A 27056-nucleotide genomic window follows, 5' to 3' on the forward strand; every position below is an offset into this window, starting at 1 on the left:
TTTTTTTGTGCCTTTGTCCTGGGCTGGGTCATGAACTCTTAATTCCTCACTAACAGGCCACTGAGTGCCATTTTCTTTGTCATTGGGTCTTGTGGAGGGAAGTTGGCATTAACCGCTTAGGTTCTACTCCCTAGACAGTGCTGGGGTTGCAAGCAGCCCGGCTGTACCTTCTCTGCCACCCTGGTTATGACAGAGTGCCACTCTCTTCGTGTTGAAGTCGGGACCTGGGCCTTGCCGAGGGTGTTAAAGGGTGATTTCTTTCAACGATGAGACAGGCACTCCAGAAAACACTTTATTTACTAGGAATGAAAACAAGGGCTCTCAACCAAAAGAGCTACTGGAAGATTTTAGTACAAAGTGGAGCGCACTACCAGCCTTCTGGCTCGACCTCGCCGAGCACTGGCCTCAGCTGTGGGCAGGCCATGGCCCACAAAGATGGTACCTTGGGCAGCAGGCAACAGCTGGCAGGCCTAGGTCCTTGACATTCCTGTGGTTTTCCACATGCTATTCCCTGTATTGCAAAACCACAGTCTCGGCATCCTCCAAGGTAGCAGAAGAGGAGAATCCTGTTGATGTTTGAACCACTGCCTCCTTGAAGGTGGGCTGGGAGCAGGCCGCTCTGGTTCTTGGGGCACAGACGTATGCTGTGATGAGTTGTGAAGCTCTCTGCCCCAGGCATGGGTGGGAGTCATGGCTTTTGGCACTGTACATGTGCCCGCACCAGCACCCAACCTCAAAGCTGGCTGAGCCCAGGAGAGGGCAGCAGAGCGCTGTGGCTAGCAGCCAACCAGGCACCCAGCACCGCCTGTTCATTGAGGGGTCCTCCCTCCAGTACAGACCACAGTTGCTTTTCTGTGAAGAGCGTGGGGGCAAGGCCCTCAGGCAGGAGCTGGTGATGGGGTGCTGCGGACCCACTAGCTCCCTGAAGCCCATTTGTTGGGACCAAGGCTCTAGATTGCTGCTCAGACAAGGGAAGGGCAAGGCTCACCATGGCAGTCCTGGAAACTGACACGTTGGAATTGACCACTGGGTGACGAAGTTGGAGGGGCCTGCAGACCCTCTATCCAGACTTGCAGCGGCTGGGCTGAGCCTGGGCCTCCCAGCAGGAAGCCCAGTGGCCATGCCCAGCCAGGTTCAGGGTCTGCAGCAGAAGGCCCCACGGCCCTCCCTCTTGACATACTCGTGCAGCCGGAAGTGGGGCTCACTGGAGGCCTTCATGGTGCGCTGCTTCAACTCCCTATAGAGCAGGGGTGACCATGGAACAGGGTGGCCTGTGCTCCCAACAACGATTCAGACCCTGGGTCTGGGGGTCTTCCTGGTGACTGCTAGGACTTACTTTGCTATGGCAAGGAAGGCCAAGTCCACGTTGAGGCCCGTCTTGGCACTGGTCTCCATGAAGGGCAGCCCGTACTCCTGCAAACAGCTGCTGCCAGCCAGGTGGCAGCCTGGTGGGGACACCCCAGACCCTGCAGCCCCAGGGGCATCCCCTTGCCACCCACCCTACCCCGACTCACCTTGGCCAGCTTCTCTCCATCCTCTCTCTTCACCACACGCTCCTGGGCAGAGTCCACCTGGCACAAGGGTCTTGGTGAGAGCTGGCCTGGGGCTCACCACTCCTGCCACCCTCACTCCCCTGCGTGTGGAGCCAGGGTGGAGAGGACAGGCTGGGTGCCCACCTTGTTCCCCAGCAGCATGAGCACCACATTGTGCTGGGCATGCTCCTGAATCTCCGTCAGCCAGGCCTGTAGGGGGAGAGCAAGACCAGCCTGGAGGCTGGCAGTCTGCAGCCCTGCTCCTCCAAGCCAAACCCCACAGAGTGCCTATGGGGCACTGGCTAATAGGAGGGGCAGACATAGTGCTGCCCATGTGCCATGCTGAGGTGCCCCGGACAGGTACCTTATCCAAGGTGTTGGGCTGATGGAGCTAGAAGGTCACCCAGGTCCCCTTCAGCTCATTCTCAACCTGAGCCACCGCACTTGGGCCACCAGGAGCCCAGAGGGGCTGTCTTTCCCCTCCCTGCTGTCAGTAAGGTCCTCAGAACCCTCTGGGACCCTGATGCCATCTGTGCCTAAGGGAGGTTGGGGGTGGGGTCAGGCCCCATCCTGGCCTGTCCCCCCCACCAAGAAGGAAGCCACTGACCTGAATGTTGTCAAAGGAGGCCTTGTTGGTGACATCATAGAGCAGCAGCAGTGCTGGGGGCAGAGGGCCAGTGAGGACACCTCCAGGTCCCTGTCACCCACACCCTCGTGCATCACACCCTCGTGCATCAAACCCTCCACACTTGTGCCCTGCTCACATCTGGGGCACCCTCTTCCAGCAGAAGCCAACAGAGCAGGGCACCCACAGCACAGCCCTGACTCCCTGGAGCTGGGATCCTGTGCCCAGGAGCTCACCATGAGCGTCACGGTAGTAAGCCTGGGTGACGCTGCGGAACCGCTCCTGGCCAGCCGTGTCCCAAATCTGCAGTGATAGGCACAGTCCAGCAGTCAGGGCTACCCAGTCCCTCCCAGGTGTCCCCTGCCCTCAACTAACCCACCTCCTGTCACCTCTCACCTGCAACTTCACCTTCATGCCATCCACGTCCAGAACTTTGTTCTGAAACACAACCAGCCAGCTCCAGTGAGGGCCCAGCACCAGATGCCCCACCCCAAGCAGGAGCTAGACCAGTGCCACCCTCTAGTGGGGAGGCTCCCAAGGGTAGGGTGGAGTAAGCAGGCAGTGCCAGGCCAGGACTAAGTCTGAGACTGAGGGACCGCTGGCATGCCCCTGAATTCATTCTTATCCTGTCTGCCCCTCTGCTGGCTGGGCTCTGCCCCAGTGCCCATCTCCTGGTCCTCCTCATCTGACACCTCACCTCCCTCTACCTGCAGGTAATGCGTCCTCTTGAATCTAAGTCCTGGGGTCCACCCAGCTTCCCCCTGTGCTTGCTACACCTCCCCTGGTGAGCCCTCCTGGTAACTTGCACACAGAGGGCACCCAGGCCCCTCTCTGGCTTAGTTGGCCGTCCTGCTGGTCTTGCAGGTTGCTGCCCTCCATGGCCAGCTGTGTCCAATTCTGGGCTGGGTGGTTCTACCTGTGCCCACCCTGGAGGCCTGGCACATGGCCCCGCCAGCTTCATTGCTCTCGAGGGCCCCTTGCTGCCACCCACCCCAGTTGCTCACTGAGTCCTGTTGCTCTGGCCCCTTTACCCCACCCTGGCCCAGGTCCCCGGCTGGCCGGCTGCCCTGTGCCTACTTGGCAATTCAGCCTCACCCTATATGCCTCTCCCCTGTGCTCTCCACAATGTGCAGACCCCTGCCCATAGGCCACAATGCCCTGCCCCCAGCCCCCTCTCATGGGCCGCCAGCACCTCTCTCAGCTCTGCACATGCTGCTTCTTTTGCTTAGAGCCACTTGCACGACTTACTTGAAGTCACCCACAGTGTGACCCCTCAGGCCCATTACTAACACTCTCTGCCTCAGTTTCCCCATCCACAAATAGGGATAACCAAGGTGCCCATCCCATGGCTGCTGCAATGACTTTATGAGTTACTATGTGCAAAGCACTGAGAAGCATGTCTGGCCCAGCATGAGGGTTAAAAGCATTTGTTCTAATTTAGAAGCCTCTCCCTGCTGGGACGGCAGCTTTCTGACCACAGGGTCCAGAACTCTGCCTGGTACACAGTGAGTGCTCATTATGTGTTTGCTGGCCAGCCATGCTCCCTAGCTGGGCCTCCCAGTTCAGGACTAGAGGCAGGGAGTGGCCCAACCCCAGTTCCCATCTGCCGGGGCGGCGGTGGACAGCTGAAACGTCATCGCTTCCCTCTTCCCCAAGCTCCTGCTGTCAGGGTGCTTCTGGGTCTCCAGGGAACCAAGCACAGCCATCTGCCGGGCTGGGGGGGAGGCTGGGAGGACACCCTGCCTTCCCTGGCACCCTGAACAGGGCCTCACTTCCCTCCCTGCCTGCCCCAGAGCTGAGAGGGAGATGAGGAGGAGGGAGGTGGGGCCAGAACAGGCAAAGGATCTCCTGCCCCAGGCCTAAACCGCCCCCTCTGGCACCTCAACCCTACTTCATCCCAGAGGACTTGAGGGGACCTGACCCCCCAAACAGGGTAGAGAATGGATCCCCAGGCTAGAGGGAGCCCCTCTTTCCTGTCCCCAGAATGGGCCCCTCTCCCAGCCTCCTGCCAACTGGGTCTAATTAAAGGGTAAAAAAATGCAAATTCAGGATTTGCGAGGAACATGCCAGCACCTTGGCATGCAGAATTTAGACTGGTGGACAGAGGTGGGGGACTTCGATGCTGGAGCCCCGCAGGCCTAAGGCTGCACCCTCCATCATTCCCTGCTGACCCTACTGGCTGCTTGGGTGCTGGAGGGGCTTGGGGAGCCAAGAGTCTAGGGGCACCCCCCCAGAAGAACCCCAGGACAAAGCGCCCCGGCTAGGGGCGGGGGTGAGGGGGCTCTGGCAGGGGAGAGCAGCCAGGTAGAAGCATTTCCGATGAGCCTCCTCACTCAAGGGCAGGGACCTCTCCGCAGCTCTGGGACAGGGTGTATGCTCCAGCGCCACAGCCATCTGTCTCATAAGTCCCGGGTGGGCACCTCAGGGCGCCCTCTGTACAGTAGGGCAGCAATGCTGGCCTCCCAAGGGGACATGGGCCTTGAGTTCCCTCTGATGGCCACCACCATGGGGGCACCAGCGCCCACCTCCCCCAAGGCAGAGGATACAGCCCTCCAGGATCATGCCAGCCCCAGGCACAGGGGTACCATCTCTGCTTTGGTTTGATGTGGCCACCACCTGTCTCCAGGACCCTTCGGGTGTCGGGAGGTAGGCGGCTTGGTGGTTAAGGGGTCCCACCTCAACCACCCTGACCCTGGGAACCAGGTGGTCCAGCCAGGAGCTCCACCTTGTGAGCCTGTCGGTGCCACGGGGATAATGGAGAACCAGCTGCCAGGGGTGCTGTGAGAACTCAGTGAGCTGGTGTTGGGGCCCCAGTGCATGGCTGGGCCCAGTCAGTGCTCGGGACGTCAGCCTCCACTCTCACCCGGAAGTCGATGCCCACAGTGGAGATGAAGGTCCCCGCCAGGAAAGCCCCATCCTTGAAGCGCACGAGCAGGCAGGTCTTCCCCACGCCCGAGTCCCCCACCAGCATGACCTGGGGTGAGCAGGAGGGTCAGAGGGGACTGGGGTGCTGCTGTCCCACCCAGAGGTGTGTGTGGTCTTCCCTGAGCTGGCCTGGTCAGAGAGGGGCTGTGGGTGAGGGGAAGGAGTGGAGGGAGGCATCCCAGGCCCACAGGCTCAGTAGGGCCTGGGGCAGACACAGCAGGTATGGTGCCAGCTGGCTTCCACCTCTGGAAGGTTCTGTCCCCTCTCTCCTGAACAGTGGCCTTTCTCAATCAGTAGGGAGTGGGGGCAGCTTCCTCCATCCAGGGTCCTACCTAACCCCACCCCTAGGCCCTGGACACCATGCTTGATCTGGAAGGGGAGCGTTTGGGGCTTGGTGGGGAGCAGAGACTGGGAGTTGGCGGCTGAAGACCTGCTGAGAGGCCTTTGGAGGCCTCTGTGCCAGGGGACTTCTTCCAATCCCAGCAAGACTCTGGAGGAATTTGCCACATGAGGGTCAGATCTTGGCATTGGGAGGGGCCCAGGCCAGGTCTGTGGACAGGGAGGGACAGGCCTCCCCCTCCTCCTCCCCATCCCCCAGCCTGCTGCCAAAGGCTCCAAAGCCCAAAGATGGTCCTGCCAACCCCACCAATTTACAAGATTCTGCCTTGGCCTGGAGGAGGCCTCAGTGCTCCCCACCCTACTGGCAAACCTCTTCTTAGTCTCCCCCCTTAAAAAAGAGGAGACCCGCAGACCTAGGGTGTGAGGGAAGGCAGCATATGGCAATGATGAGATGGGCGCAGGCGCGGGCGGGGGCATTAGGGAGTTGGGAGAGGGCACCTGCCAGGGTCTGACTTCCGTGGAACCCCTTGTCGGGCCCTGCCAGCTGGGGGAGTAGGGGGCAGGCCTTGCCAGCTGTTGAGTATCCTAAACTCGGGTCTGACAGCTGTGTGTGTGTGTGTGTGCGCGCGCGCGCGCGATGCACCATGCCAGCCGGGCCAGCTGCGGAGTGCCGCTCGGGTCGGCTCCACGCCGAGGGTCCGCAGGGCCCGGCACCCCCTCCCCGAACCCCCTCCCAGCTTAGCTTCGGCCCCGGACGCCACCTGCTGCGCTGGCATGGGCGCGGGGGAGGGAGGCAGAGGGGGTGCCCGGCTCACCTTGAAGGCGACGTCGTAGAAGTCGCCGCCGCCGCCAAGCGAGGGCCGGCCGGGCTGCGGGGGCCCGCTGCGCGGCGCCTCGGGGCCGGGGCGCGCAGTCCCAGGGCGCGCCGGCCGGGGCCCGTTGACAGCGGGCAGCGCGGAGGCAGCGGGTGCGCTGGCCCCCTTGTTCTTGGGGGTCTTCTTCCTGGACATGGCGGGCGGGCGCTCAGTGCGCTCCCTCTGCAGCCGCCGCGCCCCGGGCCGCCCTGCTCCCCGCGCCCGCGGAACCCGACCCGGACCCGAACCTGTCCCGAGGCGGCGGCGGCGGCGGCGGCGGCGGCGGCGGCGGCGGCGGCGGCGGCGGCGGCGGCGGCGGCGGCGGCGGCGGCGGCGGCGGCGGCGGCGGCGGCGGCGGCGGCGGCGGCGGCTTCCCAGGCGCCAGGCTCCCAGCCGCCCCGCCCCGGCTCCGCCGCCCCACGGCCCGGCAGCCACTCAGGGCCGGCCTCCCGCCGCCGCCGCCAATGGCTGCGCTGGGGCGGGACCATGCAAATGAGCTGCCAACCCCGGGGGCGGGGTCAGGAGGCCCGGGCACTGCCCCGAGCGCGCGCGGTCGGTGCACCTCTGCCTGGTGGGGGCCGCTCCCGCTCCCGCCCCCGCCCCGGTACAGTGACCCCCCTCCGGGGCCGCCTCCAGGCTTGCGCGGGGGTGTGGGGCGCTGGGCCTGAGTGAGGGAGCACCCGGGATCCTGTTGCTCCTCTGCCCGCTGTGCGCCCCTCCGCCCCCAGCTACCCCTTGCCCAGTTACCACCCCCCCCGCCCCCGGACTTTTTCCGGGCCTAAGACGAGGGGAGTGCTCTGAGGTGGGGGTGCTGGGGGGGGCGGTGGGCCTGCATAGGTGGACACCCTGGGAGTCTGTCCCTTCTCAGCCGGAGATAGCACCTGGTCTGCTGCGGGCCCCTCCTCCCCTTCAGGGCACGCGGGCCCAGGAAGCTCCAACCGTCTGCTTGGCAAACAAACCTGGGTGCACCAAGTGCTTCGGGGCTCAGCTGACAGCTGGTTATCAGAGGCAGGACATAGCGGGCACAGCTGAGTGGCAGGGCTGAACCGCCAAGGCGCTCTCGCCTGCAGCTTCTGCGTGCTAGGCTGAAGCCTCCGGATCCGTGGGCAACGGGAAGTAGGTGTCACAGCCAGCTGCAGGCCCTCTGAGGGTCTGCTCCCCTGGGGCTGTGCCCTCAGGGGTCTGGGAGGTGAAGGAGGTGGGAGGCCCCTTTCCCAGGCTGTGGCTGGCCTTTTGGGCTTCCAGTGCCAGGTTCTGGCCCCAAGAGGGCCAAGTGCTGGTTGTCTAAACCCCATTGATTCCTGGCAGACCCCTATCCAGGGCCTGACACCTCCTCCCGACCTGGGCTGCCTGGGGCTCTGTCCCAGGACCCCCACCCAAGATGCTCTGGGTTTTGAGGATGAGGCTGAGGTGGTCATGGAATCCTGGGAGTGATGAGCCAAGATGTCCCTCGCCCAGGGCTTGGGGGCAGTGGGTGCAGACAGAAGGGCAGCATCTCTGGGATCAGTCTTTGCTCCGTACTCCTCTGGGAACTGGAGGGATGGCCTGACTGTCCCCTGAGACGTGACAGCTGTCACCGGGACCTTGGGCCCTTCAGAGGCCTGAGCCCTCTCGGCTGGCAGTGCCAAGAGCCCAAATAATTATAATGAGCAGAAGCTGCCTCTCAGCCTCAGAGGTCCGGGAAAACACAGATGGAGGATGCTGCCCAGCAGAGCGATTCCTCCAGAGGGCCTGGCATGGTCCTGCACGAGAGAGGCCATGGAAAGCTTCCCTTCACTTAGTGCCGTTATGTGCCAGGCGCATGTCATCTTCACCTATCCTGTGAGGTCCGTGCTGCTATGATCCTAATGTTCAGACAGGGAAACTGAAGCCCAGAGAGGGGAAGGAAGCTGTCGAAGGTCACCAGGCTAGGAAGTGGCAGAGCTAAGATGTGTACCTGGGAACTCTGGCTCCGGAGAGCACAAACTGTCCCATTTTTGGCCCAAGGGTTCCCTGGAGACCCCTCCCTCAGGGCCCTGTCAGAGCTGGGGGAAAAACCTGTGGAAGCCTCTGAGGGCCCCCTGGCCTCCTTTCCTCTCTTGCTCCTCTGGCCACCGCTTCTTCCAAGCCAACATCCAGAAGTATGGGTAGTGGGACCTGGGGTGGGGGTGTTGGCCAACTGCTGTGGCCCTGGAGACTCCAGGTGTGCCACTCCTGTGAGGACCACTTCAGAGTGGCTGGCCCAGGGTCTCAGCTAGCCAGCTGCCCACTGGCCCCAGGGTCCTAGGCAGTGGGCTCCCTACCTCCTCCTGCCAGCTGCTGCCCAGAGCATGCCCAAGGCGTGGGAGTCCCAGAGGAGTTTGGGTTCCCTAGAGGTGGGGCTGCAGGTAGGGCAGCCTGAGCTGGGTGGGGGTAGTGCTGATGGGGTGACCAGGAAGAGAGAATGGGGCAGGCATGCCAGAGAGAGGGGGAAGCCAGGAGGGCAGGGAAGCTGCGAGCCGCAGAAGAGAAAGGCTTCACTTTGCAACCTTTAAAATTAGGAGAGTGTATGTGAAAATCCAGGCCTCTGGTTTCTCTTGAGAAGAGGGAGTTCTGGGCCCCTGCATCACCGCATCCTCTTGCTTCTCTGGCTTCCAGCAGACCTCCTCATCTTTGATCATCATGTCCCTTGGTTCCTCTGTTTGCCATCTGTCTCACTCTCTGGAATGTAAGCTCTCTGGGCACAGGAAGCAGCTTGTCATGGTCACTGCAATTTCCCTGGCAGCTGGCTCCAGGCATCAATAAACAGTTATTAAATTGGTTAAATAAATATGCGTTAGAAACACGGGCCCCACTTCAGGAGGGCACGCCAATGCTAACAAGGATTTAAGGCAGAATGTGCTTCAACATGCACTGAGAGCAAGACTAGTCTGATCAAGTAGTAAGAGCAAGACTTTGTGGAGGAGGGGCATTTGCACTGGGCTTTGGAGGTTGAGCAGGAGTCCAACAGGAGAGGAGACAGAGAAACTTGCCAGGTGGAGGGAGTGAACATGTGCGGGCTCAGAGTGCCAGTAGTTGGGCACTTTGAGCAGAAGAGGCCAAAGTGTGGTCCAGTTGCTTGAGGGGAAATGGGAGGTAATCCAGTTGGTAACGTGGGAGAGGGCAAGATCGTAAGGCGAATTTGAATATTTTGCTAGGAACTTGGAAATTGTTCAATGAGAAGTAGGGACCATGCCTGGTTTCTGAGCAGAGCCACAGAGAGAGGATACTGCTACAGGAATACAGGGAGTGGCGAGGAGGGGATGGACAGTTATTGCAGTAACCCAGGGGGAGGTATTAGGGACAGAGGGGACCTCCAGGAGGGACAGAATCCACAGACCTGGAGGTGAGGCAAGGAAGAGTCAGAGCCCATGGGGCAGAGATGGGGGGTGGCGGGTGAGGTGGATTAAAGATGGCAAATTCTTGGCTACTCCTCCCAGTGAGGGCAGAGGGTCTATGTCTCCCACCCTGGGGTTTGGGCAGGAGCTGTGATCGCTCTGACAGATAGATACAGCAGAAGTGACCCTGTGTCTGTTTCTGGACCCAGACCTTACAGACTGCCAGCTCCCCTCTTCCTGTCTCCTGGAACACTCATTCTTGGAACCCAGCTGCCACACTGTGAGAAAGCCCGGGCAGCCTATGGAGAAGCCTGGGTGGAGAGGAGCCCACTTGCTGCCATGTGAGTAAAGAAGGTGTCCTGGAAGATTCCATGCAGAGCAGAGGTAAGCCGTCCCCAGGGTCCCCACTGAACCCTGGCCAGACTGCAGGTTCACGAGCATTTGGGGATGTTTGTTATGCGGCAATAGATAACTGGAACAGGCTGCCAGCAAGGGGAAGGACAGGGGCAGTTTGGTGGGAATGGTCAGGAGAGTTGCCTTGGCTGGACCTGGGGATGCCCAGATTCTTGGGACCTTCAGGCCTAGAGAGAAGAAGACCCCCTGTAGGCCAGGGCAAGTCCCTGATGCAGGGTTTAGAGTTGGGCTGAGCCCTGGGGCTGAGCTCGAGGTGAAGACTGAGGACCGTGTCCCCTGGGGAGGGGTGCCTATAGCCCTCAACCTTTCTGCCATCAGGCTGGCTCTGCTGGGCAGGGGAGGGGCCACATGTGTCCATGCCCAGCAAAGGGACAGAGCAACCCCAGGTCTGCTCCAGCCTCCTTGAGGCCTCCCTCCTGGACTCTCACCCCCAGCACCCTCTGACGGCCCAGATTCCTGGCCCCTCATGCCCAGGGCGTCCAGCTTCTTGCCCTCTGCCCTCTGCCTTGCACTTCTGGGTGTCTGATCCCCTTGTCCTGGAGTGACATGTGCCCTCAGTCCCCAGACATGACATCTCCTTGAGACCTGTGGCCTGGGGCAGCCCTCCAACTTTACTCCCACATTCCACTCACCCACAGGGCGTGGCTTTCAAGCCAGGCAGGCTCAGGCAGGAATGAGAGTCCTCCTCTACCTTCCAGGCTCTGCTTGGAGCCCTCTCCTCCAGGCAGCCTTCCCTGGCTCCTCCCACCCCTACTTCCTGCTCCATGGACACTCATGTGGAAGCTCACATTTGCTCTCCAGTGGTTCCCGAGGGGGCTGTGCTTCCTCTGCACCAGCCTGTGAGCTGCCTGAGGACAGCGCCCATCCTGTCTGCTCCTGTCCCCAACAAGCACTGAATGCAGAGCTCCGTGCCTGAGCAGGACAGAGCCAGGCTGGACTTCAGGGGTCCTTTAGCAGCGGGGGAGTGGCAAAGCTGCCAGCCCTTGTGTCCCCAGAGCACCTCCCAAGAAGTCAGTCCTATGCAATTTCAGGGAAAAGGACCCCATCTGGGAATGGTGCCAGAAGGCAGAAGCCCTGGCTGGGTCCCTGGCTTGCTGCGTGACCCTGGGCATGTGGCATCCCCTCTCTGGACCTGCTCTCCTCTCTGTGAAATGAGGGGGCGGGAGGAGCTGGTCTCCAAGGTGCCTTCTAGCTCAAACACCTTATGTTCCGTGAAATCCGTGTGAACGTTGCCATGGAGACGTCAGAAAGGAACCGCAGCAGCACCAAATGCGACTTCCACCCAAAAGAGAGAACTGTCACCCCAGAAAGCAGCTGATGTCAGAGGTGCAGCACCCCCATTCCCGAGGCCCAGGTGCACAGGGGCCACACTGAGTGTCCTGCTCCCGAGAGGACACACCCTGCCTGCAGCCCGCTCACTTTGCTGCACTGAGGTCTTGCCGGGCAGGTGGTAAGGGGCAGGTGTCCATCCCTGCCTGAGCCAGCAGGGAAAGGACTGTTCCGAGTGAGGGCTGGAGCGGGGGGCTGTCTCCTTGCAGGTGTGAATGCAAGGACTGCCCTCTGTCATTGCTTCCCACAGCAGCTCAGGTACTCACACCTAAGGGCTCTTGGCTGACCCAGGATGCAAAATGTGCCAGCTGCAGAGCAGGGGGGCAGGGAGAGGCCTCGCTCTGCTCCAGACCGTGCGCTGAGGCCCCATGTGGGCGAGACCTCTGGGCTCAGGCAGCACAGAACCCTCCCAGCTGCCTCACGGCTCCAGGCTCTCCAAGGAGCCTCTGAGTGCCACTCGTGGCCTCGTGGCAGGGGAGGCATTGGTGGACCCCCATGTAACCATGGCAACCGAGAAAGCACTGAGCACTGGCTGCCCTTGCAGTGGGCCAAGTGCTTCATTAACATTGTCTCTTCTTTTTTCTTAATTATAAAAATAATATATGCTTTTTGCAGGCATGTCAACGACACAAAAGGTACAGGCAAGAAGAAAAGTTCTCGTTCCCCCCAGAGCTACCCTTCAGGGGTAACCGCTATTCGGTTTGGTAACGGTGCCTGTATGAGATTCCTCTTGCTGCCGTAACAAAGTTCCACAAATGCAGTGGCACAAAACAACCCAAATTTACTATCCTGTGCTCAGGAGGCTAGAGTGCAAAATGAGTCTTATGAGGCTAACGTCAAGGTGTCAGCAAGGCTGGTTCCTTCTGGGGGCTCCAGGGGAGGATCCTTGCCTCATCAGCTTCTCGGGGCTTCCAGCTTTCCTTGGCTTATGGCCACATCACTCCACTTTCCACTTCTGTAGTCACCTAGCCTTCTATTCTTCTGCTGTCAAATCTCCCTCTTATAAGGAGACTTATGATTACACTTAGGGCCCACCTGGATAGTCCAGGATAATCCTCTATCTCAAGATCCTTAATTTAATCACATCTGCAAGGTCCCTTTTGCCATATAAGGTAACAGTCACAGGTTTGGGGGTTAGGACCTGGATATCTTTGGGCTCCATTATTCAGCTTACCCAGAGCCATAGTTTTCTATTCGGGGATTTTGTTTGAAACAAGAGTTCTGTGGCTGAGATAGACCTAAAAATCACTGGACTGTGGTTTCTTTTTCTATGCTATCTTTGTCCAGTTTGTTTCGGTATCCAAATTATGCTACTAAATACATTGCATATTGATGATAAATATGCATAATATACATTGAGATGTGACCCTTGTTCTCTAAGAGTATAAATAAAATCACAATTATCAGAGCTTTTCACATTTGATAGGATTTGCCCATAAAAAGATCTGGATTAAGTGTCTTTTCCTGGCATGGCTCTGATATGTTTTTGATTTCTTCCTTTATTATTGGTCTATTTGGGTTTTTTATTTCTCCTTGAGTCAGTTTTTATAGTTTGTATTGTTCTAACAGATAATGATTTTATCTAGAGTTCGACAGTTTAGACAAACGATTGCACATAATTTTCTCTTGTAATTTTTTTTTTTTATGAGGAAGATCAGCCCTGAGCTAACATCCGTGCTAATCCTCCTCTTTTTGCTGAGGAAGACTGGCTCTGAGCTAACATCTATTGCCAATCCTCCTCCTTTTTTTCCCCAAAGCCCCAGTAGATAGTTGTATGTCATAGCTGCACATCCTTCTAGTTGCTATATGTGGGACGCGGCCTCAGCATGGCCGGAGAAGTGGTGATCGGTGCGCGCCCGGGATCCGAACCCAGGCCGCCAGTAGCGGAGCGCGCGCACTTAACCGCTAAGCCACGGGGCCGGTCCCCTCTTGTAATTTTTAACTCTTTGTATCTGTGAATAAACCTTCGTTCTTAATCCTGATGCTCTGTATTTTATTTTTCTTCTTTCAGCCACACTTGCCAGCAGGTTTTTTTTTTTAATCTTAATAGCTTTATATATTAAAAATAGCTCTTGATTTGCTAATCAATTCTACCCTTTCTTTTAAAATAACTAATTTATGCTCTTAGCTTTCTAATTTCATTCCTTCTACTTTGTTTTGGAATTTTTTTTTTTGGTGGGGAAAATCAGCCCTGAGCTAACATCCATGCCAATCCTCCTCCTTTTTTTTTGCTGAGGAAGATTGGCCCTGAGCTAACATCTGTCCGCATCTTCCTCCACTTTATACGGGACGCCGCCACAGCATGGCCTGACAAGCAATGCGTCTGTGCGTGCCCAGGATCCGAACCTGCAAACCCCGGGCCGCCGCAGTGGAGTGCGCGCACTTAACCACTAAGCCACTGGCTGGCCCCCTATATAGTCTGATTTTAATTTTGATTTCTTTGGCTCAAGAGTTATTTAAAAGAAGGTATTCCAATTTCCGCATGGTTAGATTTTTAAAAATCAGCTTTATTGAGGCATAATTTACGTACAATAACATTCCCCAATTTTAACTGTACAATTTGATGAGTTTTGACAAATGTAGAGTCATTTAACCATCGCCACACTCACGGTGTAAAACATCTCTCTCACCTCAGGAATTCCCTCATGCCCTTCTGTGGGAGCCCCCCTCCAGTCCCTGGCCACCACTGACCTGCTTGTTGGTTTTATGTTTAAGAAGCAGCTTTATTGAGGTTTAATTGACATCCAATAACTGCACATATTTAAGTGTACAGTTTGTGAAGTTTTGACACATTATACACCCGTGAGGCCCTCACTGCAGTCAAGATAATGGAGATATCCCTCACTTCCATATTTATCTTGCCATTACCTGGACTGTCAGGATGTCCAGCTGTGTCCTAAGATTCTCTGCGGACGGCTCTTCAGGCCTCTACTCATGTGGGCGTCCAAGGGTTAGGGTGGGCTGGACTCAGGGTGTGGTGGGGTGTGCAGGTGAAAGGACCAAGAGCACCCCTAGGGGGCGGTGTTGCCTAAGGCCACTTTCTTGCCTAATAATTTCCCTTCATCTTGCCAAATACTGTTTTTTATTTTTTTTGTGAGGAAGATTGGCCCTGAGCTAACATCCAATGCCAATCCTCCTCTTTCTTTTTTTGCTGAGGAAGATTGGCCCTGGGCTAACATCTGTGCCCATCTTCCTCTGTTTTATATGGGACACCGCCACAGCACAGCTTGACAAGCAGTGTGTTGGTGCACACCCGGGATCTGAACCTGCACACCCCAGGCCGCCAAAGCAGAGTGTGCGAACTTAACCACTACGCCACCTGGCCGGCCCGCCAAATACTGTTATATAAAATAGAATTTATTTTTTTTTAAAGATTTTATTTATTTATTTATTTTCCCCTCAAAGCCCCAGTAGACAGTTGTATGTCATAGCTGCACATCCTTCTAGTTGCTGTATGTGGGATGCGGCCTCAGCATGGCCGGAGAAATGGTGCGTCGGTGCGCGCCCGGGATCCGAACTGGGGCCGCCAGCAGCGGAGCGCACGCACTTAACCACTAAGCCACAGGGCCGGCCCATAAGATAGAATTTATTAACTGTGCTGTTCAAATTCTCTATATCTTTACTAACTTTTTTTGTGTGTGTGAGGAAGATTGGCCCTGAGCTACCATCTGCCAATCCTCCCCCCCCTTTTTTTTTTGCTGAGGAAGACTGGCCCTGGGCCATTTTCCTCCGCTTTGTATGGGATGCCGCCACAGCATGGCTTGACAAGCGATGCGTTGGTGCGCGCCTGGGATCCAAATCGGCGAACCCCGGGCCACCGCAGTGGAGTGCACGCACTTAACTGCTTGCGCCACCAGGCCAGCCCCAATCTTTACTAACTTTTAAAAAAATAGTCTACTTGATTTGTAAAATTCAAAGGAAGGTGTACTAAATTCTCCCACAATGATTTTGTGTATTTCTAACAGTTTAGCTTTGTGTGTCGATGTTTTATTTTTGAGAACACAATGTTCCTTATATATTCTACACAGATTGTACCTTTAATTAGTGTAAAAAATGGGCTCTTTTCCCATTTATTATCTTTTGCTTTAGGCTCTATTTTTCTGGTATTAATACTGCCCCCTCACCTTCTATACGTCTTCATTTTCCTGTCTCTTTATTCTCAGCTTGCTGGGTTATTTGTCTTAGCTGTGTCCCTATAAACAGCATTTACCTGGATTTAGTGTGGCTTCTCATTATGAGAATCCTTGTTCTTTAACGGAAGACTTTAACTCATTTACATTTATTATGGTCACCCATGTGCTTGGTCTTGTCTTATTTTGTGTATTCTGATTAATACACTGATCCATTGTTTCCTTTTTTAATCCTCTCCAGGTTTTCTTGTTTCTTCCCTCCCCGACTCCTGTAGTTTTCTCCTTTATTTTGTGCTAAGAGTTATCATTAGCTGTTAGTAAAAACCTTAAAATCTATGTGTTATCAAGAATTAAACATTTCTATGGTGTCCCCCTCCCTGAATCTAACAAGTTCTTTGGCACGTTTGTTTTCTCTGTTTCACCACAGGTGTTGTTGAAATAGCCTGGAATTTCATTTTCAGATAATTAATTTCTTCTTTAAACATATGTGTTTGCTATTTCCTTTCCAAACAATTGCATTTACTCCACAACCACCTTCAAATGATTGTTTAGAGTTGATTAATCTGTTTTGCTCATTTTGAACCACTGTTTCTTATGGGTGTATCTTCCCTCATCTTGAGTCCTTGACTCTTATCAGTTTGTCATTTGATTAGAATTAAAAGCTTGGGTTTAGAATATAATCCCAGTCCTGCCACTTACCTGCTGTGTGACTTGGCAAATTTCTTAACCTCTCTGTGCCTTAGTTACCTCATTTAATAAAGGGAATAATAATAGTACCCAGAGTACTAGAGTTATAAGACTCAATGGAATAAGGCAATGAATGACTGGATGGAGAAATGAAGGATGTGAGTTTCCTCCCTCCTATCACTCAAGAAGCTCTCACCACTAATCCTCCCACTCCTTGTGTGCATTCTCTCTCTCCCTCTGTCCACTTCTCCCTCTCTGCTGGCATTCCTCCCCTTAGCTTGGAAACTTGTTCAAGTCTCTCCCATATTAAGAAAAAACTTTTGCCACTGCTCTGTGCCCCTCTCTTGGCTCCTGCCTCTCTCTTTCCTTTCACACCTAAGCTTTTAGAAACACTGGGCCACATGTCACGTCCACACCCCCTCACTTGCTACCAACCTGCTGGCATCTGGCTTACTACCAACCCCTCCACTCAACATGCCCTCAGTAAAGATTGTCGGTGAACACCATGCCTTCAGTTTTGTGCAGGGGACATGGCAGCGTCGAGGGACAGGACGACCCTGAGGAGCCCTGTCTGGTAGAGGCACCAACATACACAAGGACAAATGTTCTGCTTGCAGTAGGTAGCTCATAGATACATGTCCCCCGAATGGCTGTGTGATGCGAATGAGCACACAAGATGGGCTGGGAGACTTCCTGGAGGAGGAGGCACTTCATCTGAGTCTGCGAGCATAAGTATTCCTGGGATAGGATGGAAATCATTCTAGGCAAAGGGAACTACATGGGGAAAGGCTAGGAGGTGGGAGGCTGTAGAGAGTTCTGGAAGCCCCAAGTGGGAATATGTGTGAGCCTGTGCAGTGTGGGGGGAGCAAGGGGGAATTTGCAGCTGCCCTATCCCCAGCCCCCGCTCTGTTCCTGCAGCCCAGGCCCCTGCTGACATCTCTGTAGACTTTTCTACACCCTGCCTCAGTTTCCTCCTACTTCTCTGGCCCTCTCACTCAGACTCCCCCCAAGGCCTCTCTCCTCCCAACTCTAGGTTGGGGTTCCCTGCCTCTGGAGTCTTCCGTCTGCCCCAGGTGCTCTCACTCCCCTCCCAGCTTCATACCCTGCCTCCAGCTGCACTCTGGACACCTTCTCCAGTGGCCGGTGATGGCATCTCCACCTACCCTGGCACCCAACCCCAGGCAGGGCACCATCTGAGCCTCCTCCTTGGCCCACTTCCCCCCCACCCAGTCCTGAGGCTCCTTCCCGCTTGGACGTCCTATACCTCCCCACTCCGCTGCCTCATCCCATCAACTCCATTTTGGCTTAGGCCCTCATGCCAGTGTTCTCAGACTGGGTTCCCAAGCACTCCCTCTGTGATTCTGTATTGAAAGGTTCCTGGGGCCCAAAAGGTTTGAAGGCTCTACAGTCCCTCTCTGTGAGGATGGAACTTCCTCCTCATGTCTCGTCCCTCCCCCAAATTGCTCCAAGATACTCTGAGTTGGAGACAAACGGGGTTGTGGGAGTTGAGCCCTGAGAATGGACCACAGTCGTTGGAGCTGGAGATCTTCCGCCTGGTTCTGGGTCGTTTGGCCTCCGGGACATGGCAGGCTACGTGTTCCTGCTCTTCCCCTGCCTCTGCCTGTGCCAGGGGCCCACTTGTTCTTCCCTGGGTCTTTCCTGGGAGCTGGCTCTGGGCTGAATGTGATCCTCCTCCAGCCCTAAAACTTAGGCTTGCTGTTCCCATTACACAGATGAGCAAAGGGAGGCATCTGGGTGCCAGGTAATTCCCAGCTGAATAGCAGGGCTCCCCCAGCGAGCGGCAGCAGGACATGGGCCCAGCGTGGGTTTGGTGGAGGTTTCCAGCTAGGTTAAGCAGATAGACAGAGCACAGAAAGGAAGCTGGAAAGCCTCAGGGTGCAGCCTGGCACCGGTCTTGGGACAGTGGGACAGGGGCCTTGCCCACATGGGAGTCTAGGGACCCCCTCCATGTGACCACTTATCTTCTGTCCAGGCTCTTGGGGGACAGACCAGATTGGCTAGCTTGGGTCAGGCATCCACCTATGGCCCAATGGGCTACAAATTAATATAAAATTAACAATTTCATTATTTCTTCATTATTTTAAAAGTTGAGATATAATTCACACACCACAAAATTCACCCTTTTAAGAGCAGAATTCAGTGACTTTGGTATATTTTCAAGGCTGTGCAGCCATCACCACTATCTAATTCCAGAACATCCTCATCATCCCCAAAAGAAACCGTCAGCGTCACTGCCCCCCCTCCCCCCAGTCCCTGGAGCCGCTAACCTACTTCCTGTCTTTATAGATTTGCCTGTTTTGGACATTTGCTATAAATGGCATCATAATGATATGTGGTCTTTTTGTCTGGCTTCTAGAATGTCTTCAGGGTTCACCCATGTAGTTTGGCTTGGATTCGTCCTGCTGCATGCGTTAGTTTCCCAATTAAATCCTGCACACACAGAAGAGGGACAAAAGCTCGCTCGGCAGAGCCACACAGCACGGAGTACTTCGCCTTGAAAAGAGTGGGCAAGCGGCGGCCGCAGTGGGAGCACGCCTTCTGCCCTCTGGCCGGCGGCGGGAGGGATGCTGCGCTTCACCTGCCCAGGGGAGGCCCACCTTAGGCGCCACCTCCGTGACGGCGGGGACCAGGCGCCAAACCTCGCCGGCGCTCTGGCAGCACTCCACTAGAGGACGTGATGCGCATTTATTGAGCGCCTACTGTGTGCCAGGAGCTCGGGATACGGCGGAGATCGAGAGGGATGCAGGCGCTGGGAGCGGGTCAGCGCGCGTAAAGGGCGCTCGGAGCGCGCAGACCGCGGTAGTTATTATTGCTGGCGTTTTCAGTGTTGTGACTGCGGAGGACTGGGAGGTACAGACGCAGCGAGGAACTGAGGCGCCGCGGTAGCTGGGAAGAGCGCAGAGGGAGGGCGGCTCCGGCAGGAGAAGGAGCCCGCCGCCCCGCCCACGGCACGGCGCGAGGGGCCGAGCCTCCAACCGCCCCGCCCCTCGAGCGCCCGCCACACCGCAGAGCGAAGGGCGGAGCCTCAGGATGCCCGCCCCCCCCTCACTGCCCCGCCCGACGCCGCGCCTGAAGGAGGAGGAGCCGGCGGCGGGCTCGCACTGCAGCGCGAGCGCGCAAGCGGGCGGCGGTGGACCTGGAGCACGGCCGGGCCGAGCGCCGATAGAGCGTCGCGCAGGCAGACAGGCCGCGGCCGCCGCCGGATCCCGCCCCGCGCCCCGGCATGCCGTCCGCGGGCTCCGCCTGAGCTGCGGCCGCCGGCGCCGAGCAGGCTCGGGGCCTCGGGGCCGGGCCGGGGCCATGCGCGCGCTGCCCTGACGATGCCGCCCGCCGCGCCCGCCCGCCTGGCGCTCGCCCTGGGCCTGGGCCTGTGGCTCGGGGCGCTGGCGGGGGGCCCCGGGCGCGGCTGCGGGCCCTGCGCTCCGCCTTGCCTCTGCGGCCCGGCGCCCGGCGCCGCCTGCCGCGTCAACTGCTCCGGCCGCGGACTGCGGACGCTCGGGCCCGCGCTGCGCATCCCCGCGGACGCTACCGCGCTGTGAGTAACCCGCCGTCCCGCGACGCGGCCCGGGCAGTTGCCATGGCGCCAGGCAGGCGCCAGGACTGGGGCGGCCCGGGCCTGGTGGGGCGCGGGCGCCTGCACCCTCCGAGAGAGGCCCGGCCGGGCTGGCCGCCGGCCTGGCGGGCCTCGCAGGGCGTGGGCGCGTCCGCAGCCTCTAGAAGGGGAAACAGAGTGCGGGCTAGGCCTCTCCCAGGGCAAGGCTCCAGCGCAGTGAGGTCGGCCCGACTAAATAAGGAAAAGCTGGGACCGCGGCCGGCTCTCTGCCTGCCTGGTCTGGGCCACAGGGAAACAGAAGAATCCCGGTTTCTGTGACAGCAGAGACATCCCCCCCTCGAGCTGATGGGGGGCGTCCTGTGGCAGCGTGCGGGGGCGGAGTGGGGAGGTCTGTGAACAGAAATGACAAACACTTAAACGCTAATTAAAGACTAATAGAATGCGGCCTGACCTGGGGGATATGCAGCGCCTGGGAGCCCCGGAGAGGAAGCTAGGAGGTGGAGAGCTCTGTCTGGGATGACGGGGAAGGCTGGACAAGGATTTGATGGATGTGTAAGAATTGGCTTCATACTTACGATGGAGCAGGAAGCTGGATCCAGGGGAAGGGAGGAGGGAGCTGTGTGTGCAAAGGCGTGGAGGCTGGACTTGGTGGTGTGTGGGTGTAGGGTACACCCCCAGTGTGGCAACTGCAGGGTAGTTGTGAGGGAGTCGGGCAGGATGGCGGTGGGCTGGGGTCATGAAGGGCCTCAAGTGTCCTGTTTGTTTAGGGCTCTGATGTGATCCTGGGCACAGTGGGTGGGTGGAGCTGCCACAGAGGGGTTTAAAGCGCTGAAGAGCCTGTTCTCAGGTTTGCATTTTGGAAGTAATAATAACAGGCAGCCTTTATGGAGAGCTTGCTTTGAGTGAGGTCCTGTGCCAAGCTCTGGTTGTGGGTTGTCATGCTTCACCCTCACCCTCTGAGGCGGAGGTACAGCGAAGATCCTGCTTTTACAGATGAGGAAACAGAGACTCCAAGCGCAAGTAGCAAGTAACAGCCAGTACATGGCAGAGCTGGGGTTCGACTGTGACGTCCACCCAGCGTTGGAATGAAAAGCGTGCAGGGGACTGAGATTTGCAGTCAGTTGTCCCCGGGGCTGCAGGCAGGCTCAGGGCCTGTTGATCGCATCCCCACGGCCATGTTTGGATTTCTTCCACTCTTCCAGGCAGCTAAGCCAGGACTCCATCTCTCCTTGGCCACGTGCTGGAATCCCCCCGGGGAGCGTTTAACATCACCAGACCTGTTAAACCTGGGCATGGGCCCTGGCATTTGGGTCTGTAATGTTCCCTGGGTGACTATAGTGTATAGCCACCTTTAATTTGGGAGACCCTGTGGTCATTGTTCAGACGGATTTGGATGTTGGGGGGATGGGTGCTTCTCCTGGGTGGTCCGGATGTCCTTGGGGCTTTGCTGGGTGGACTTGGGGGGTGGGGGAAGAGCAGGTTCCCCAGGGCCAGCAGGAGCTGTGGGGGCCACGCCAGCCCTGTCATCTTGCTCCCTGACCACTGAAGCATTTGCCATTTGGGCTGTCCCTGTGGAGAGGGCCCCCTGCCTACTGCTGGTGCCCACATAATTGCATCAGAGCCACCCCACCTGTTTCTCGGTGCTGTGGGTAAGATTACCTCCATCTCTGGTGGGCTGGGAGCTGCTGGGGGTCAGGCCTGGCTCCTGCTGGTTATTCTCTGCTTCCCCAGCACCTGGCACTGAGCTGGCCTCCAGGAGCTGTCCGGGAAGTAAATGACACCGGTGAGTCGGCCAGGGGCCTGCAGCAGGCGCAGGCTCTGGGGGTTCTGGGCACAGCTTTGGAGCCCAGGCCTCTTGCCTTGCATGTGTCCCCTCAGGCTCTGCTCCTGGGTTTTGGAGGTCCTGGGACTGGCGGCCCCGCATGAGCCCGCAGGATTCCCAGAGTTGCTGGCCCCTCTGAACATGTGATGGCAGGTGGATGGGGAATAGAGGAGACTCCATACTCTTCTTTGTAGCCTGAAACTGCCTCTGGGAGATTTCCGGGGGGCTGGAGGCAAGGAACTCATGGGAGACTGGACCCTTGGGTGCAGATGTTAAGGCTCCCCGCTGGTCCCCAAGGCCACTGCCTGTGGTCTGTGGGCTGCCCTAGCCATTCGACCTGTCAGTCCTGCAAACTGCCTCCTCAGGGAGAGGGAAATGGTGAGTCTTCTCTTCTCCAAGGGAGAGGCACTGAGCTCGGAGAGGCCAGGGGGCCTCCTGGGCGAGAGTTTGTGTGTCTAGGGGTCCCAGCAGCCCTGCCTTCTGGGTGTCACCAGCAGCTTTCTCTGGGGGCTCAGGGTTGGTGCCTCTGTCATCAGCATCTTGCAGCCACCTCTTCATTTGAGACTCCTCAGCCAGCCCGGGGTGCGGTAGGACAGCCGTGTCCAGACCCGGGTGGGAGGTCTGCCCTGGCCTGTGGGGGACTCCGGGCTCCCAGGCCTCAGCATGCGGGATGGCTCAGGGTTCCAAAATCCCAGCCTTTGTTGGGTTAAACGATGCTCCTGGGAGGTGGCAGCCTGAAAAAAATAACATTACTCAGCAAAATGTTGCTGCTCCCCTATTTTTAAAGCTTTGTTGTGGAGAATTTGAATATACACAGAAGTAGGCCGAATAATGTGATGAACCTCATAGACCCACTGCCCTGTGGACTGTCCTGCTCCTCCACACCCCACCCCCACCCATTTTTGAAGGAAATTCCAGCCATCCTATTCTTTGATCTGTAAGCATTTTGGAGTGTATGGCTATACCATGGTCACACCTAAAACAATGAGTAATCCCTGATCTCATTACCTGTCCAGTGTGTTCGAATTTTTGGTTGTCTAGTTTTTTTTAGTAGTTTGAATTAGGATCCAAATAAAGTGTACACAGCGCAATTAGTTGATGTCTTTTAATCTCTGTTGATGTATAGGCTTCCCCTCATCTCTTTTTTTGCCTCCTGCAATTTGTTGAAGAAACTGGCTCCGATGGCACCTGAGTTGGGATTGCGTCTCTGTGTCGCCTCCATGGTGTCGTCTAACGTGTCCCTCTGGTCTGGCCCATGGCTTAGCGGTTAAGTGCTCGCACTCCGATGTTGGCAGCCCGGGTTCAGATCCCGGGCGCACACCAACGCACCGCTTCTCCGGCCATGCTGAGGCCACGTCCCACATACAGCAACTAGAAGGATGTGCAACTATGACATACAACTATCTACTGGGGCTTTGGTGGAAAAATAAATAATAAATAAAATTAACATGTCCCTCTGCCCTCTGTTTCCTGTAGATTGATAGTTGGGTCCAGAGCTGCGTTGTGTGGCGAGCCACATTTCAAGTGCTTGGGAGCCACTTGTGGCCAGTGGCTACTGTGTTGGACAAGACAGCACGGAGATAGAACGTTTGTCACTGCAGAAAGTTCTGGATGTGACACTTCTCCAGATGTGATCTGTCGATCAGTTTCAGGTGTGATTTCTTTTGCCCGACCACTTCTCAGGTGACATGTGCTGCTAATTTTGGCCAAGGGCCCGTACTGGGCCTCGTCCTATCTCGTGAATGTTTTGGGCCTGGGACCAGGCTTGGAGCAGGAACTCAAGAGGGACTTGGTTCACTGATTAAAATGTTGGGGCCCTAGGGTCTTCTGTTGGCTGAGAGCACAGGGCCTCGCCCTTCCCTGCCTGTGCCCCTAAATGGCAGGAGAGTGTGGGGAGATGGCAAAGGCTCAGTCCCCGGGGTCTGCACAGGATATGGATGTGAGGGAAGGCAGGCATCGGGGAGCAGACCCCTGGGCTTAGTGTGGGCCTGATGTGTGCGTAACATGTTAGACTGCAGGAGCCACGTGCATTGCTGTCTTAAGGGCAGGGCTGGCAGCAGAGGGTCCCCTCCACGAGCCCGCTCCAGATGGAGGGCCTGGCTGCTGTGTGCCCAGCCCTGTGCTAGGGGTCTTTTTTTTTTCTGTGAGGAAGATCAGCCCTGAGCTAACATCCGTGCCCATCCTCCTCTTTTTTTGCTGAGGAAGACTGGCTCTGAGCTAACATCTATTGCCAATCCTCCTCCTTTTTTTTTTTCCCCAAAGCCCCAGCAGATAGTTGTATGTCATAGTTGAACATCCTTCTAGTTGCTGTATGCGGGACGCGGCCTCAGCATGGCCGGAGAAGCGGTGCGTTGGCGTGCGCCCGGGATCCAAACCTGGGCCGCCAGTAGCGGAGCGCGTGCGCCTAACCACTAAGCCACGGGGCTGGCCCTGGGCTGGGGGTCTTTGAGGCCCACCTCTCTGAGGCTATCATGAGAGAGCCAATGTTAAACCAAAGATACAGATGATGGAGAGGGGGCCACTTTGGAGGAGCTGCCCAGAAGGACCCCCTGTGTAGGTGACATTGAAGCCAAAACACTATTTGCACAGGAGTTATCCAGGGGCTGGCAGAGAGCGTCCCAGACAGAGGGGACAGCCTGGTGAAGTCTCAGAGGCTCCAAGTGGTGGAAGGTGGGAGCTGGGGGTGGCATTGAAGGGTCCAGGAGGGAAGTGTTGTGGTTGGCATCTTCTAGAAAGAAGTGTGGAGACATGGGGTGTCTGGAGGACCTGGCATCCTGCGTGCCCAGCTGGCCTCACCCTCACGTTCCCTGACCTGCACAAGACAGCTGGCACCTGGGAATTCAGAATATAAATGCATGTGATGTTCGTCTCGTGATAAGACACAGAACGTAGATTTGCCAGGACTGTGGACAGGAGGGCACACATCGCCTTCTGTACCTGGCAGGGCAGGGAGGCGAATGGGGAGGCTTTGGCTACATCTACAACACTTGTGGATGTGAAGGGATGTGAAGGGACCCACGGCAAAGCACCCACAGTGCCAGCGACCCTCAGGAGCTGGGCAGTGCCTGGGAGCAGTGAGGACAGGGTCACCCAGGAGGGCGAGCACCCCTGCCAAGCGGCTGCAGGGTTGAGGACGCGTGTGCGTCACCTCTCCCAGGAGGGGCTTGTAGCAGAATATGTAAAAAGCCCTGTGACGCGATGTGAAAAAGACAAGTGACCCATTTAAAGATCAGGCAAGGGGCTGGCCCGGTGGCGCAAGCTGTTAAGTGCGCACGCTCCGCTGCAGTGGCCCGGGGTTCGCTGGTTCGGATCCCGGGCGCGCACAGACACACTGCTTGGCAAGCCATGCTGTGGCAGCGTCCCATATAAAGTGGAGGAGGATGGGCACGGATGTTAGCCCAGGGCCGTCTTCCTCAGCAAAAACAGAGGAGGATTGTCGGATGTTAGCACAGGGCAGATCTCACAAAAAAAAAAAAAAAAAAAGATCGGGCAAGGGATCTGAACAGACATTTCTCCAGAGAAGATATACAGGTGACCAATAAGCACATGAAAAGATGCTGAGCGTCTAGCTTCCAGGGAAATGCAAGTCAGCTGCAGTAAGGTATCATTTCATCCCACTGGGATGGCTTTCACCAAAAAGACAGAGGGTGCCGAGTGCTGGTGAGGATGTGGAGTAATTGGAACCCTCGTCCACTGCTGGTGGGAATGTAGAATGGGGCAGCACTTTGGCAGTTCCTCAGAAGATTAAACAGAGAGGTACTATACGACCCAGCAATTCTGCTCCTAGGTGTCTACCCAAGAGAAATGAAACACAGGTCCACACGGAAACTTGTATACAAATATTCACAGCAGCATTGTTCACAATAACCGAGAGGTAGAAACACCCCAAATGCTCATCAGCAGATGAATGATAAACAGAATGTGGTCTCTCTACACGGTGGAATATGATTCAGCCATAAAAAGGGGATGAAGTACTGATGCATGCTACAATGTGGATGAACCTTGGAAACATGCAAAGTGAAAGAAGCCAGACATAAAAGGCCACATGTTGAATGAGTCCACTGACCTGAAATGTCCAGAACAGGCAAATCCATGGAGGCAGGAAGCAGACTCATGTTGTCTGCAGTTGGGATGGGGGATGGAATTGGGAGATAATGGCCAAGGAGTGTGGCTCTTCAGTTTGGGGTGATGGAAATGTTCTGGAATTAGTGGTGATGGTTGCACAACCTTGAGAATATACTAAAAACCACTGAACTGTATACTTTGGAAGGCTGAACTTTATAGTATGTGAATTATATCTGAATTAAAAAACAAATCTCTGAAGAAAATACCCAGGGGGGTGCACCCCCTCCCTCCTTGGTTGTCACCTGCCAGGTCCATGCTAAGCCCTTCTGTCTTTTAGCTCATAGTGCCTCACCACGGTGCTGTGGGGTTGGAACCACTCTTGGTCCCATTTTATAGACCAGGAAATTGAGGCTCCCAGACTTCTTAGGGTCACATGGCTGGTGAGTTATGGCAGAGAGTGACTTCATCAGCACACTCTGGGGCATACCCCTGGAACTGCACGAGGTGGCCTGCTTCATCCGCAGACAGAGGTGGCAGTGGGGGCATCCGAGTGGGGCTGGGTGGGCTCTGGGCTCGCGCCCCAGTTGCTTGCTCAGCCCAGCCTGGCTCTGCTCAGCCCTTCCCACCAGCTCTCTCCTTGGCCCTCCCTGGCTAGTCCTTCCCGCCGACTTCCTGTTTGGTTCCGGGAGGAAGGCGTGGGAATGCAGGAGTAGGGGACTCGGACCCTGGGTCAGACCTGGTTCACATCCCAGCTCCTCCACTTCCTGCGTGACCTTGGCCGAACTACTCAGCCAAGCTCTACTGAAGCTCTCTGAGCTTCAGTTTCCTCACCTGCGAAATGGGCTCCATGAGTGCATGTACCTTACAGAGTTGTGGGGCCTCAGAGGTGAGGGTGTGTAGTGCATCCATAGGACTCTGCTGCTGGTGGCCACGATGATGTCACTGTTACCAAAGTGGCGCCCTCAGTCTCCTCTCCACGTTCTCAGAGCCCATTACCTTGTCCCCAAGCACTGGCCACCAGGAGATGGGCCCCAAGGACCTGCTCTGCCAGAGCAGACAGCACACACAAACCTGGGGAGAGGCGCCCCTGAGCTGGTGCACACACACCGTGACTGCATCGCTCAGACCCAACACCACAGCTGGCGAGAGAAGCACAGATGAGCCTGAGCAAGCAGACTCTTACACACCCCTCAGTACCCAGCACAGGGAGGCCTGCTGTCAAGAAGCATTCCTGGGGCCGGCGCCGTGGCGTAGTGATTAAGTGTGCGCTCTGCTGCTGCAAGCCCTGGTTTGGATCCCAGGCACGCACCAACACACTGCTTGTCAGGCCATGCTGTGGCGGTGTCCCATATAAAGTGGAGGAAGATGGGCATGGATGTTAGCCCAGGGCCAGTCTTCCTCAGCAAAAAAAGAGGAGGGTTGGCA

General features: G+C 56.7%; 2 protein-coding genes across 6 annotated transcripts in view; one reads left to right on the plus strand and one right to left on the minus strand.

The window, feature by feature from the left end:
• Positions 1–251: 251 nt before the first annotated feature.
• RAB26 (RAB26, member RAS oncogene family) lies at positions 252–6483 on the minus strand. 2 transcript variants are annotated; one of them, XM_058570308.1, is made up of 9 exons: positions 6237–6483; positions 5021–5131; positions 2554–2595; positions 2394–2460; positions 2140–2192; positions 1677–1742; positions 1515–1571; positions 1337–1413; positions 252–1237 (listed from the first exon to the last, which is right to left on the minus strand). In XM_058570308.1, exons 1-9 carry the CDS (start codon positions 6429–6431, stop codon positions 1135–1137), a joined length of 771 nt encoding a protein of 256 aa, XP_058426291.1. In that variant the 5' UTR covers positions 6432–6483; the 3' UTR covers positions 252–1134. The 2 variants fall into 2 exon arrangements, with proteins under 2 accessions (XP_058426291.1, XP_058426292.1); XM_058570309.1 differs by lacking the exon at positions 5021–5131.
• A 12832-nt stretch (positions 6484–19315) lies between these two features.
• Positions 19316–27056, plus strand: part of PKD1 (polycystin 1, transient receptor potential channel interacting) — a 49189-nt gene continuing 41448 nt past the window's right edge. For 2 of the 4 annotated variants that reach the window (XM_058570311.1, XM_058570313.1), the window contains exon 1: positions 19316–19726. In XM_058570311.1, the coding sequence (XP_058426294.1) occupies positions 19512–19726 (215 nt within the window). In that variant the 5' untranslated portion in view covers positions 19316–19511. The remainder of the gene's footprint in view (positions 19727–27056) is intronic. The other 2 variants (XM_058570310.1, XM_058570312.1) reach the window with 1 other exon arrangement.

The sequence above is a fragment of the Diceros bicornis genome, chromosome 26 (assembly GCF_020826845.1).
Source record: "Diceros bicornis minor isolate mBicDic1 chromosome 26, mDicBic1.mat.cur, whole genome shotgun sequence".
Taxonomy (NCBI): domain Eukaryota; kingdom Metazoa; phylum Chordata; class Mammalia; order Perissodactyla; family Rhinocerotidae; genus Diceros; species Diceros bicornis.

Coding starts and splice junctions, on each gene's coding strand:
- RAB26 (XM_058570308.1), bottom strand. CDS start 6,431: ATGTCCAGGAAGAAGACCCCCAAGAACAAGGGGGCCAGCGCACCCGCT. Junction 2,193..2,393: donor TTACTACCGTGACGCTCATG/GTGAGCTCCTGG, acceptor CTCTGCCCCCAG/CACTGCTGCTGCTCTATGAT. Junction 1,572..1,676: donor TCATGCTGCTGGGGAACAAG/GTGGGCACCCAG, acceptor CCCTTGTGCCAG/GTGGACTCTGCCCAGGAGCG.